We start from the raw sequence: 15,097 nt of genomic DNA, 5'->3' as shown, positions 1-15,097 counted from the left end.
CATGCATCACGGTTCCGGTGCATGAGCGTCTCGGTTGCAACCGTGACGCGCGCGACACCCTCAACGCTCGCCGGCGTACCTACAGCGATGCGGGGTAGGGGGCCAGCCACGGTTACCACCCTCGATGGGGCGGACGCTACAACAACAGCGAGGACCGAAGCCCGAGCCCTAGCCTACCGGGACCTCAGGCCTTCGGCCGACACATCTTCAACGCCGCCTTCCCGCAAGGTATCAACCACCAACCAACATCCCAAAATACTCTGGGGGAACGAACCCCGGACTATGGCTTGAGGATTATCCGCTTGCCTACCAAACCGGTGGGGTAGGATAATGATGATTTCATTATCCGCAACCTTCCGTTGTTCCTGGCCGATTCGGCATGCACATGGGAGCACCTTCCGTCCAACAGAATCCAAAGTTGGACGGATCTGAAGGAGATCTTCGTGGGGAACTTTCAGGGCACGTACAAGCATCCTGGGAACCCATGGGATCTCAAGAACTACCGATAGAAGGCTGGAGAAACCCTTCGTGGGTACATCCGGTGCTTCTCCCGGCAATGCAATGAACTGCCCAACGTTGCCAACGTCGACGTCATGGGGGCCTTCCTGTCTGGGACCACCTGTGCATCCCTAGTTCATAAGCTAGGACGCAAGGACCTACGAACCACCAAGGAGCTCCTCAACATCACCACCAGCCATGCCTCGGGCAAGGAGGTGGTCGGAGCGATCTTTGATTGCCTCAAGGGCAAGGCAAAGCGGGACGAGGTCACCAGCAAAGGCGCCTCCAACCGTCCCGTCAAGAAGAAGAACAAGCAGTGGCACAAGGGCTCGCTCGTGGCCACCGCCGACCACAGGGGAGGTTGGAAGTCCACGGAGGCTACCCCGAACCACTTCGAGAAGCTACTCGAGGGGTCATGCTCGAACCATGCCTTCCCCATCAAGCATCTGTACAAGGACTGTGGCCTCATGAAGTGGTTCTTATCCGGAGGCTCCAACAAAGGGGAGCATGGGAAGGACCCTGACCCGACCACAGACGACGCCGAGGGGAAGGATGGTGGCTTTTCGACATCGAATGGCTGCCTCATGATCTTTGGAGGGTCCGTAGCCTACAACTCCAAGCGCCGTCAGAAGTTCACGTGCCGTGAGGTCTATATGGCCGAACCAACCGCGCCTACCTTCCTCCGGTGGTCGGAGTCTGCCATAACCTTTGATCGGACCGACCAACCGGAGAGCATCCCACAACCAGGGAGATATCCGCTCATGGTTGACCCAATCATCGGCACGAAGCGACTCTCCAAGGTACTGATGGACAGAGGCAGCGACCTCAACATCATGTACGTCGAGACACTCGACGCCATGGGCATCGACCGATCGCGCATCTAGCCAACCAGAGCGCCTTTCCACGGCATCATGCCAGGAAAGTAGTCCGTGCCACTTGGGCAGATCGACCTGCAAATCACCTTCAGGGATCCATCCAATTATAGGACGGAGACCCTCACCTTCGAGATGGTTGGGTTCCACGGAACCGACCACGCCATCTTGGGACGACCATATTACGCGAAGTTCATGGCCGTTCCCAACTACACCTATCTAAAGCTAAAAATGCCAAGCCCAGGCGGGGTCATCACCGTCGACACCTCATTTTAGCGTGCCTACAAGTGCGAGGTCGAATGCTACGATCACGCCGCGGCAATCGTCACCTCCAAAGAGCTTGCGGTCGTTAGAAAGGAGATCACCGAAGAAACACCCAACCACCAACGGTCAGCTAGGTCTTTTGAGCCAGTGGAGGGCACTAAGGAGGTCCTCATAGACCCCAGCAGCTCCAACGGCAAGGTGGTGCACATTGGCACCGCGCTTTCCTCTGAATAGGAAAGCGCGTTCGTCGACTTCCTCCGCACCAATAGAGACATCTTTACATGGAAACCCTCGGATATACCAGGCATTCCGAGAGAAGTCACCGAGCATGCCTTGAAGATCAGGCCAGGCTCCAAGCCGGTGAAGCAACGCCTACGTCGCTTTGACAAGGGGAAACGCAGGGCCATCGACGAGGAAATCGCGAAGCTTTTGGCGGCCGGGTTCATCAAGAAAGTGTACCACCTAGAGTGGTTAGCCAATCCCGTTCTTGTACGAAAGAAGAGTGGAAAATGGAGGATGTGTGTTGACTACACGGGTCTCAACAAAGCGTGCCCAAAGGATATGTTTCCTTTACCACGCATAGACCAAGTAGTCGACTCAACCTCAGGGTGCGAAACCCTTTGCGTCCTTGATGCGTACTTCGGGCACCATCAAATCACGATGAAAGAGTCTGACCAGCTCGTGACATCTTTCATCACCCTATTCAGATCGTTCTGCTACGTCACGATGCCGTTTGGTCTAAAAAACACTGTGGCTATGTACTAGCGTTGCATACTCAATTGTTTTGGGGACCTCATCGGGCGAACCGTTGAGGCCTACGTGGACGACATCGTAGTCAAGTCCAAACGAGTCAACTAGCTCATAGCTGACCTTGAGCAGACCTTCTCAAAACTCTAAGCCAATGGCATTAAGCTCAACCCCAAGAAGTGCATTTTTGGGGTCCCGAGGGGTATGCAGATTGGTTTCATCGTCTCTGAGCACGTCATCGAAGCCAACCCGGAGAATATCTTAGCCATCACAAGGATGGCCTGATTCAGAACATAAAGGGGGTGCAGCGAGTTATAGGGTGCGTCGCCATGCTCAGCCGCTTCATCTCGTGCCTCGGCGAATGAGGTCTCCTCCTTTATCGGCTTCTGAAGAGGGCTGACCACTTCGAATGGACGTCCGGGGCCTAGGAGGCACTTGACGCGGTCAAGCAGTGTCGGGTTCATAAACCCAGGGTCCCCGATGGGCCCGCTTGCCAGCAAAAACTCAGCCTAGCAGACGGTATTACAACAAATGCGCGACTCCTGGGCCGGCCCAGATACCTAACGATAGGCCGAAAGAGCAATCCAGTCTTCGACCGAAAGGCTAGGCCAAGGAGGGGACAACACTCGCTTCTGACTCCGGCCTGCTTTTCCGACTGAGAATACGCTGAACCTCTGCTTACAGCTCTCCTCCAACCGGCGTGGTCGGAGCCGACTGAAAATGACCGACCGAGGAGGCCCGCTCAGTGAGGACCTGAGAATCAGGCAGAGCAGATAAGGCAAGGCGCTCAAGTCAACCGCAATACCGAGGACCGTACCCTGCACCCATGTAGGACAGTACCACCAGGCCATACCAGAAGGGTGCTTTGCAACCTTTCAGGCATGTCAGAACCCAAACAGTGTTGTGGGCACCGACATTTGCCCTATAGTATTTTGGGCGTCGTCATTTACCATGCCAGACGAACACAGTAAAGCCTGCCATATGCGTCTGACATAAACAGTATTATAGGCGCCAATGACCCTCTTGTACCCTCTTGTAAAGCTTGGAACTGTGGCGGACGATAAGGACGATTATGATTTACTGGATGATAAATCACCCTCTGCCTTTTCTGATTTCCCCCAAAAGATCCAGATGGCATACTCTTTTTTTTTGAGCTCCTTATGCTGCCGATACTTTGCCTCTGAAGCAATTGCAATATTTACAGCCTCATGATAAGTAACATTAGTACAAGTTGTCATCATTGTCTGCAGCTTGGTATTCAGGCCTCTCATAAACCACCTCTTCTTCTTAGCATCAGTATTGACATGTTCAGGTGCATATTGTGACAGGTGATTGAATCTTCCCACATACTGCATCACGGTTTGATCTCCTTGCTTCAAAGCAAGGAATTCATCCAGCTTCATAGCCATAACTCACTTCGGGATATAATGGGCTCTGAAAGCAGTACGAAACTCTATCCAAGTTAACGGAACACCTACGGGTTGCATGGCCATAAGATTTGCATACCAAGCACCAGCTACACCTCTAAGTTGCTGGGCAGCAAAGACTGGTTTCTGAAACTCCGTGTATGGAATGAGATCAAATTTCTGCTCCATGGTTCAAAGCCAATTGTCAGCCTCCAATGGTTCATCTGCCTTGGTGAACACCAGTGGTCTTGTGTCTGTAAAATCAATATATGTAGCCTCCTGCCTATTATGATGGCGACCACGATTTCCTTGCATCTGATTCTGATTACTTTGAGCTATCTCATGAAGCAAATGAGAATTTTTGGCCGTCACATTGATAAGTGCGGTTATAGCATCAGCCAGATTTGTTGGAATTGGTGGTGGATCTAGAATACCGTCCTCATCTTGTGAAGTTCCCGGAATATATGAACCCCGCGTACGATGCATCTGCTCATAACAAACCAAACTTTATTCACAAGCCTTTATTGAATTGCACCAAAGCTTACTCCAGATACATTACATAGGGTTTACTAATATAAACACCAGAACCTATAAGTACCAAAACAAGACTACATAACTTAACTAGAACTAACTATTATACAACTCTACTCCTGTCCTTGATCACTTCAAACTTTCGGCTCGGTATCCATTCCAGAAATATTACCGCCTTCATTATCACTTTCATTGATCATTACTAATTCTTCAGGATCTTCTTCTTCTAATTCATCATCATTGGCAAGGATGACATCGGGGTCCATGGCATCAGCTTGGGGTTCATGATTTGGATTTAGTAGATTGCTAAGCCTATGAACTTCCTCATGCAGATAGGTATTATGTTCTTCTAAATCTTCTACATAGAATTCTAGCTCATGAGTTCTAGCTCTAGCTACATTTTCCCTATGCCAAGCTTCATTACTTCCCTCCACCATACGAACTAACATGCTTTTGTAGTTCCTGTGCACGGTGGTGAGACGCCTCAATTGATCCTGTAATTCTTCTACCTATATAGCATCCAAAGCCCTATCTTTAGTAGCTTGTGCTAACTCTGCAGAAATCCTCTGTATCCCTACCTGGGGATCAGGCCTAGAGCTGCTACTGCTAGCACCGTCATTCCTAGGGGCAAGTTTGTGATGAGGAACTCCTTTGGGTCCAGTGGACTTACGGGGCGTCATCTTGGTACGAGCCATACTATAGGAAGCCAATTTAATCCAAGTAAGATCATTTGATCAAAGTCTAAAGAGCAGCTAGGATGGATTACATTACTCAAACCAGACTCACTACTCAACTCCAGACTCAGAGGTGAAGGAAGTAACTAGTGAATTATTTATGATGCATGAATTGTTCTTATGAACAAAATCATCAAAGCTTATAATACACATAAACAACATTTGTTTTTATATAGGGCATAGTAAGATTACTACTCCACCACAAAAAACCTTTTTAATCAAATAAAGAATGGTGAGAAAGAAATAAGATAAGTCAGAAGCAATTTAGACCAAATTATCAAGTTAAATTTAGTCATCCCAAATCATTTTGAAGTTTTTATAAAATAATACAACAAAAACCTTGTAACGATCGCTCTGATACTATTTTGTGGTAGAACCTCCTAAATTATAGGGCCCACATGCACCTATCACTGTCCGACGACCTTTGACATCTATGCATATGTTTTCGTTAACTTAAGAAGACTATCGGGTGTCCCTGAATCATCCACGATTTCTGAGCAGGATCACATTACAGAGTCATTGCAGTATTACAACATTTATTCAAATATCTACACCAGAGTAAAAACATCGGAAGTCTTACAATAACATATTTTACAAAACAGTAGTTTCAAACCTCACAACTAAGTTCAATGATTATTACAAAACAAAATAGTGGAGTGGCATTATAATATAATACAAAACACACAAAGAAACTGCCCTGCCCAAGGGCCACATATTTACTTCTCATCATCAGATTGAACAATAATCATGCAGCACGATCCAAAACAGATCTGCTCATGAGGCTCACCTGCAACAAGGGTCAATGAACTCTAAGTACAAAAGTACTCAACAAGACTTAACCAAAATAGGAACTGATAAACTCAGGAATGCAGGCTCAGGGATTTAAGGTATGGCTTTAGCAATAATCAAAGTTCTTTTGCGTAAAAGCTCTTTAACAAAATTCTTTATATCAACATTAAAAACTTCATCAAATCATATACAAAGCTGACACGATCTGTATTGAGATCATGAAACTTCATATCCAACACCTTCTCAAGTTCAGTTATAAAACTACGATGGTGAACAGAGAAGTGAGTCTCCATAACCGAGGAGCAACGACGATTCGAACCAATTATAACCCAGCTGGGGATTCCAGACCACACGACATATGCAGGTCCCCGACCTACATATACCAACCTATTCTCGGATCCTCTAAAACAAGAACGGGTCCGCGCCACCCGAGAATATAGTACTCCACCAATCCAGCCCATTGCCACGTGGGTACACGCTATTCTCGCCATCTCTCCACTCCTAGTGTGCGAGTAGCCATTCTCATCATAGAATCGCCAAGTTAAGGCTTATCGGAGTATGTGGTTAGTACTACAAAGTCTCACCGCACACAGTTCAACAACGAACGGACCTTAACCGACACAGGCGGAAAGAACTCGCTCACAAGACCTTCATGTCTTGTGGCTCACACACACCTAGTCCGTCCGGTCTAGATTTATTACTCCACATTCTCATATTTTATGATCACATAAGTAACCAAAGATTCATTTAAGATTCTCAGGTGACAGGTAATCACCCGACTAAGCATGACTAAGCATATCTAGACATTTACGAATGAACAGGTAATCAAGGTAGATATGGAAAAACAATGTTGGTAATGCACCAATTAGGCTTTTACTTAATTCTTAATCACTTAATGCAGTATAGAAAAGCAAAAGCGAAATTAATTTGTAAAACTCAAGGTAGGGTTATATGCATCCGGGGCTTGCCTTCGTTGACGGAAAAGTCTGATTCCTGCGACGTTCCACAAGTATTCGATCCGACCTCAACAGACGGACTAACTTCCTCAGCAACTTGATTAACTATCATGTGTTCACCTTCGTTCACTACACGTAGTAACAATACCATGTTTAACATGATGCGGAATACGAAACATGATGCTTGATGATGGATGCAAAAGTTAATAACTGGAATACAACTTTCCTTCGCGGTACAGTTACAAGTCAAACTAACTAAACCTTTCTAGAATACTAACATTAATTGCCAAAGATCATTACCAACTAATGACCCAAGGACATCACTCAATCAAAAATTCAAACAAAACCTAAATCACTAAAGGTTACTATTTGCTTTTATGGATTAATTAATTAATTAAGAATTATGAAATAAATCAACTTGTTCCAATTGACCTAAAATTTTTTGTAAATGTTTATCACATGATAACTAAGTGGCAAAACAATTTTCATAATTTTTGGATAAATAAATAAGCCTAGAAAAATCATGGAAATCCATTTATTAATTAATTAAGTAATTTTCATCACATTCAGAAAGTACTGAAAAACATTATTTCATATTTTTTTTAAATAAAATACATTACAGAGAGGTCACACAAAAATTTTCATAATTTTTGGAGCTCTAAATAAATCTACACAAAAATAACAAAAATAGACACTATTCATTCATTCCAGAAAATAGAAAAATCCATTTTTGAACTACACAGTCACTGACATCCTGACCCCACCTGTCATCTTCAACCTCAGGCTTTGACTCCGGTGACACGCGCGCTGATCGGCGATATCTCACCGACGGCGAGACCAACGGTGACGACCAAGGTACCAAAACACTACCCTCGACTAGGCGCATCGATTTGGGGGCACAAGCTGGACCAGCTACGGACTGGACCAAGCACTACGCCGGCCATGGCGGCCATGACGGCGCGGCTACACTACGCTGGCGACGTGAGACTTGTAAAGCTTAAACAGATGGCCCAGGAAGCATCAGCAGCTCACCCCAAACGCGACTGAGTAGAGCACAAGGCCGGAGGAGCACTGGAGACACCGTTCGACGGTCACAGCGGTCACGGCAGAGCAAGCAACGGCGACGGTGGCGCTCCGGTGGCTGTGGTGGACAATTTGATCAAGCATCAAGGTACAAAGCACCATGGCATCGTGGCAAAACTGAATTACGGCTCGGCAAGGACAGAGACTCACCGCAACGCGCTGACCACGACGAAACGGGATCGCAGGTGAGGTTGCCAGCCGCGAGGAAGAAGAGCGCGCACCGTGAGTTTCTGGTGAAGACAAGCGACAAAAGCAGGTTGGTTGGGTGCGCAAGCAGCAGGCGGAGCTGTGACAAGCTTTACAGCGGCTGGAGTGCGCTAAAGCGACGGTGAGAGCTCACCGGAGTTATGGCCGTGGCATCGGGAAAACAGAGCAAGAGAGCGGGGGCAAACGGCGACGACCAAGGCTAAATAGAGCGGCACAGAAGCGCAAGGAAGCTGCGCTGTGGCCTTCACCGCGCTAGCACGACACCAAAGATGGACACGACCGCGCCTGGAAGCAAACCGAAGGTCGTCGGCGGTGTAGCTTAGGCGGTGAACACTGTTCACAGAATTTATAGAATTGCCCTTTGTTTTCAAATTCAAATTACTCCCAAATTTGTGTAATAACTCAAAAATCTCCAAAAATAAAAGTTATTCAAAATTCAAAGTTCTATAACTTTGCTGTTATAACCAACCCCTAATTCGGTCTACATTTTGAATTGGACTTTTGAATTCAAATAGGTGACATTTAACGAATTACGCCTTTTTGAATTACTCCAAATTTTTCATAACAACTTTAAAAAACTCCAAAAACAAACTTTGTATAACTTGACAAGCTCTACACTTTTGCTTTTGGCCTCAACCCCAAAATATGCTTAGATTTGGAAATGAGTTTTCAGGGTAGGATTTGAATACTGAAAATCAGGGTTTTCTGGAAAATTCAAATCCAAACCAAATTTTGACTTGATTCAAACAATTCAATTCAACACTCATAACACAAATGTAAACTTGTTTTAGTGAATGCATATCAAAGTTTGCAATATGACAAAATGCCTTGCAATGCATATGATGACATATCCTATTTTTAATATTTAAACACCCGGGGTGTTACAATCCTTCCCCCCTAAAAGAAATCTCGCCCCGAGATTCAAAGCCATAGGGTAAGTAATAGAAAAGGAAATGTGTCGCAAGAACACATACAAAATCTGTCAAAAAACAACTGAGGTCTCTTTACAAAACACAATTTGTAACAACTGAGCTCAACTAACATTACTCTATTCTATATTGACACCAGAAACTCTGGAAAATTTTCCAATAAGTAATCTTCTTATTCCCAAGTAGCTTCTTCTTCTGAATGTTGATTCCATTGTATCTTGTAGAACTTGATTGTCCTTCTTCGAGTAACACAATCTTTTTGATCCAAAACTCGGATAGGATATTCAGAATAAGTCAAATCTGGTTCAAGTTCCACTCCTTCAACCTCAACATTCTGCTTAGGCACTCGAAGACATTTCTTCAATTGAGAAACATAGAAACCCCTTATTGGATGTCGACAACCACATCGGTGGCTACTCGCCGACTTGATTGTTTCAGAGCTGGATGCCGGCGCACCCCATCGGCATGTGCAGCTCCTGCCTGCCGCTTTTCTCCCTCTTCTTCTGGAGGGTGATGGCGAAGAAGTACCTCTAGAGATCGAAGTGGGGCCTGATCCCTAGGAATCCCTCGCATAGGGCGACGAACGCCACCATATGCTGGATCTCTTTGGGATTGAGGTGCTACTACTCAATCTTGTAGTAGTGCAACAGCCCCCAAAGAAATCTATGGGCGGGGGTAGTGAACCTGTGCTCATGGAAGTGCGCGGACGACACCACATAGCCATCGAGCGATGATGATAGATCCTCCTCGTCGATAAGCAGCCACTCCTTGGCCGAGGTCCACGCGCGAAGAAGGCCGCGACGGATGAGGCCCTCTATGCGCTGGAAGGTGATGTCAGGGCGACGGTCGCGAGGAAACCAACCACCTGCCTAGATCTCCACGCATGCCATGATCTGCCACAGCGTCATGTCATGGGATATGCACACGCAATCTCTGTTCGTTCCCTCGGGAAACTCACCGGATGTTTCGCCTCTCCGTACGGGCCACGACTCATCACAAGTGCGAGGAATACGTATCTAAAAACACCTCTACGGCATGTCTGGGCCTGGGAGTTCGAAGGTTGGCCCATCAGCGGTTTCGACAACCACCCCAAGCACCTTCGAAGTAAGGAAATAAAAAGGGATGGGGCCGCTAGTGACCAGCGCCTAGGCGCACGAGCACTACGGGCATCTCGGCCCACGTTCGAGTCTTGTCTAGAGGAAATCCATAGTTTTCCCTTAAAGAAAGGCAGAGAGCCGTCGGGATCGGTCGAACGGACCCAAGAACTATATGGATTGACCGCTGAGAAACTAGAGTCGGTCACCAGCTAACCCTAGCCGGATCCCCGCGAATAGGATGCCAGTGCCCTAATCAGGAAAGACCTTTTTCCAACCCACCAAAGCTCACAGCCGTATCCACGAAGGGTCCGATCTCAACAAAAAGGAATCACCGTTCTCGGACCACGCCGTAGGCGACAAAAGAAGGCCAAGGTCCTCAGAGTCCTCCCGTTCGGATAAGCCTCCGAAGGAGTATTCTACTCCTCCAAAGGCTCGGGGGCTACTGTCGAGGACCAATAGTAGGGTATTCAAAGATGAGGGGCTAATGGTCGTTAAACATTAATTCCTCTAGGGGCACGACTGCAGCTCCAACCCACCCCAGATACGCAGGCTCCGCCTCGCCCGACCTCTGAGGGCGGGCTCCGCCTTGCTCGACATCTGAGGGCTAGCTCCGCCTCGTCCGATGTCTGAGGGAGGGCTTCTCCTCGCCCGACCTCTGAGGGTTGGCTCAGCCTCTCCCATTGTCTGAGGGTTGGCTCTGCCTCGCCCGATGTTTGAGGACGGGCTCCGCCTCGCCTGACCTCTGAAGGCAGGCTCCGCCTCGCCCGACCTCTGAGGGATGGCTCCGCTTCGCCCGACGTCTGAGGGCGGGCTCTGCCTTGCCCGACACCAAGGCCCCATGCTGCCGCCAACTACTACGGGCCAGAAAGTACGACCCAAGGTCAAACTTCTGGCATCGTACAGTGAGCGGTCATGTCTCAACATGACCCGTCCCAGCGACATGTCATTCTAGGGAACTCACATCGCGCCATAGTGACGGACGTATGGTCACTATGCTGCCTACTCCCTGTACGGCCGCTGATCAGCACGCTGGTTCGCCGCGCCGCCCGCTGGGGTAGAGTGGGACATCACGCCCCGCGGACAATGCCAGGGCGTGGCATCATCGGTGTACTGGCCTCCGGCAAGGAGCCGTCCCTGTCATAGCCTGCAGTGTTGGCGGGACCCACACCAAGGAAAAGAAAGGCCCGACGGCCATGAAGGACCTCCTCTCTCTCTCATTCTCCTCTCTTCACCCGCTGTAACCCGTGCTTTTCCTTGGCTTATAAAAGGGAAAGCAGGGCACCCCACTAAAGGAGATCAAATCCACGAGCATCGCAACACATCACACTCGAACCTCGAACACATAGCTGAGCAGCAACCGAGCTCTCAATATTCGTTCGCTCCCTTCACCAGAGACTTGGGACATGTCCCTCTCTCGACCGTTTGTAACCCCTACTATGAACTTTCGATGCTAGTAACACGAGCAGCAATAATGAACTGAACGTAGGGACATTCTGCCTGAACCAGTATAAATCTCGTGTCCTCTTAGTATACCATCCGAGTCAGACGAACAATATTAGAATTTATAAATTTATTAGTCGGTGTTTACTCGAAACACCGATAATTGGTCTCCAAAAGCGGCAGGGATGAACCATTTGTTATTCGTTAAATTTATTTCGGTAGGTGTTAGCCATTCTTCTGGTATTGTACAAACAGTTGGGCAGTACGTAGGGTACTAGTGTTTTTTTTACTCGTTCTGTACATATACGTGAGCGTGAACAGTGTCTTGCGCGTGCGGGGTGCGGCTGTGCAGCCTGGTCAGCAGGAACGAGATCGTCTAACTTCACACGAACCGACTGCAGGTATGCCAAAGTGGCATGGGCTGCACAAATGGCAAGGCCCATCGTAGCCCACACAAGGTCCTGCCGATGCCGAGAGCTTCGTGGATAGGTAAAATCGCCTCCACCGTCTTCCGTAGTTCCACCGGAGGGCCGCATCGACTGCTGCGCCGTCGCCGTCCTCGCCCAGCGGCCATCCTTGCCGTGCGCCGCGTCGTCGCCGTCGCCGTCGCCCGTTCGCCTCCGGTCTCTGATCCGCCGCCGCTGTGAATCCTCCCTCTCCTCGTTGTCTCCGATTTCGATCCGCGCCCGGTTACCGTAGGTAAAAGTCCGACTCCTCCCCTCTTCTCATCGTATCCCAAATTCCCAATCCATCATGTTTGTTGATGTATGTAAACGTGCTGCGGGCACATGCCATCCATAAATTCACAAGATTATTGCCGGGCCGGGATCAGGAGGTGGGGCGACGCGATGTCCAGTAAGCGGCGAGCCGTAGGCCAGGACGACGAGCCGAGGCCAAGTCTGCGCCACTGCCGCCGCCATGGACACGCCGCCGGCCGCCGTAAGCACCTGTACCTGGTGCTGGATGACTGGAACAATGGCTTCAGTATCCACAAGATTGATCCCGACAGTTTGGATGACGAATCACCTGCCGGTGCCGGGCAGGGGCAGCAGCACCTCCCGGAGCCCCCAGTGCTGCGGCTAGAGTCACCGATCGGCTCCGTACCCCATGACCGTGTGTCCTTCTCCGCGCTAGGCACCAAGATGTTGGTTTTCATGAACCACCGCTGCGCCCTCGTGTATGACACCGAGACGGCGGTGGTGTCCATCGGCCCCCACGCCCCTGCTCGGATGCTGTGCGGCTCCGGCGTCACCGTGCCTGCCGGCGGCATGCTCTACGCACTGTCGCATCGCTTCTTCGACAAGGAGGATCCGAGCTCGTTCCATGTGATGCAGCAGGAGGGCGGCGGCTGGTCCTGGAAGACCCTGCCGGAACCACCACCGTCGTTCACCAGCCGTCAGATTGTCGTCTCCCACGCGCTGCACCCTGACGGATGCACCATCTTCATGACCATGGCTGACGGGGGCACTCCAGGCGAACCATTGGGCACCTACTCCTTCAACACCGAGCGTTCGGAGTGGAGGAGCCATGGGGATTGGGCTCTGCCTTTCTTTGGCCAGGGCTACTTCGACAGCGAGCTGGACGCATGGGTCGGCCTTCACTGGGAGGGCTACGTCTGTTCCTGCCAAGTCGCCTCCCGTTCCCGTAGCAGCAACAGCGAATCATCTATGATCCTAATGACCAAGGAGAAGCTAGCCTACGACTACGAGGACTGGACCGACAGGCGCGGTAGCGCCTCTCTCACCTACATGAACATGATGGGGGGCACAAGCAAGTTTTGCGTTGTACAGACCATGATGCCAGATGGAGTCGACGACGAGGACCGGGACTACTGCTCGGCTCGCCAGCTCCGTTTCACCATGTTTGGCCTCAAGTATGATCGCAGTGGAGAGCTACGCATCACGAATCGCCGCTCCACGCGCTCCTTCCTATTGTCTAGGCATAGATATAACTTATTTGTTCCATTTGCATTATGGATTTAGTAGTAGCTGCTGCTTGCATTGCATTGCATTGGTCTGTATTTGGTTGGAGCATGTATTCTGCATAGTACGATTGAGGGTAGCAGCTGGTGTTCTTGATTGATAATTATTATTATATTATATATATATTGAATTCGATCTTGTCCTATCTTTAAGCTGGTTGATTGTGCAGACGTGCCATTGGATGGGGTTAGATGGTTAGAACGTACTCTCTCCGACAAAAAATAAGTGAGGCTATGGTATCTGTGACAAAAAAGGTACCACAGAAGCTAAAAGACGATTTTTATAGGACGGCGATTAGACCTGCTATGTTGTATGGTGCAGAATGTTGGCCAACGAAAAAGACGACATGTTCAACAGATAAGTGTCGCGGAAATGCGTATGTTGCGTTGGATTTGCGGTCATACAAGAAGGGATCGAGTTCGGAACGATGAGATACGTGATAGATTAGGGGTAGCACCAATTGAAGAGAAGCTTGTCCAACAACGGTTGAGATGGATTGGACATGTCCAACGGAGACCTTCAGAGGCACCGGTGCGTAGTGGAATCCTAGGCCAGGATAGTAACGTGAAGAGAGACAGAGGAAGACCGAAGTTGACTTGGGTAGAGGCAATAAAAGGATACTTGAAACGATGGAATATACCCAAAGACTTAACCTTAGACAGGGGTGCTTGGAAGACAGTTATTCACGTGTCTGAACCTTTGTTTCTGCTGGGTTTCAACTCTAGCCTACCCTAACTTGTTTAGGACTTAAAGGCTTTGTTGTTGTTGTTGTATGGTATCTATGACTAAATTTACCAACATTTACTTTTTCAAATAAATATATTGTAAAAATAGATTCAACGATATATCAAATAATACTTTATGTATATTGTTCGTCCTAACATAAATATATTTTCTAGGTACACATGAATTCTAACTGTAAGGGACCGTGACGTCTAAGAGAGGGGTAAATTAGGCAACTTAAAGCTCTAACTCTAAACTATGGCCTCTTTTTTTATTCTTAGCAAAACCTATACAAAAGATAAACTATCTAAATGTGTAACTACGGTTTTGCTAGTGTGTTGCTATCTCTATGGCAAAAAGGAGTTATGCAAACAATGTAAATGCGAAAGCTAAAGACTAAGGTAGAGATATGCAAACTCCCGTCGACGACTCCGGTATTTTTATCGAGGTATCGAGAAGCGCGCAAGCGCGCAAGCTTCCCCCTAGTCCTCGTTGAAGCCCCTCGCTAGGAATCCCTCGCAAGGGTCAGGCTCCCGGTCGAGTAACTCCGTGGATAGCCCGGGCCTTCCCCACGCGCAAGTGGGTCTCCGGTGTGCCTTCCGGCAAGCCTCTCCCGGACCGCTCCCCGCCGTCTTCACCATCAAGCTTCCGACCGAACTGCCGCGGGCCTTGTTCCTTTCGGTACACAGTGGTGCCCACACCACAAACGCGGTTGGTGTGATCTCACAAGATTACAAGCCCTTCCGATGTACAACAATGGTGCGCGCAAGCACCGAGTGGTAAGAGGTGTGCAAACCTCACTAAACACAAGGCCTAAACCTAGAGCAAGCGCATAAGCG

The 15,097-nt window shown here is 48.7% G+C and overlaps 1 protein-coding gene across 2 annotated transcripts; it reads left to right on the top strand.

The window, feature by feature from the left end:
• The first annotated feature begins 11,900 nt into the window (after positions 1 to 11,900).
• On the top strand, positions 11,901 to 13,616 carry LOC136547563 (uncharacterized). Of its 2 annotated transcripts, none has more exons than XM_066539512.1 (2): positions 11,901 to 12,252; positions 12,386 to 13,616. In XM_066539512.1, the coding sequence occupies exon 2, from the start codon at positions 12,402 to 12,404 to the stop codon at positions 13,533 to 13,535; it is 1,134 nt and encodes a 377-aa protein (XP_066395609.1). In that variant the 5' UTR covers positions 11,901 to 12,252; positions 12,386 to 12,401; the 3' UTR covers positions 13,536 to 13,616. The 2 variants fall into 2 exon arrangements, with proteins under 2 accessions (XP_066395609.1, XP_066395608.1); XM_066539511.1 differs by having other exon boundaries at positions 11,902 to 12,252; positions 12,364 to 13,616.
• The last annotated feature ends 1,481 nt before the right edge of the window (positions 13,617 to 15,097 follow it).

This window comes from Miscanthus floridulus, chromosome 3, assembly GCF_019320115.1.
Source record: "Miscanthus floridulus cultivar M001 chromosome 3, ASM1932011v1, whole genome shotgun sequence".
NCBI lineage: Eukaryota > Viridiplantae > Streptophyta > Magnoliopsida > Poales > Poaceae > Miscanthus > Miscanthus floridulus.
Note: the sequence above shows the minus strand (reverse complement) of the source record. Positions and strands in the feature narration are given on the sequence as shown.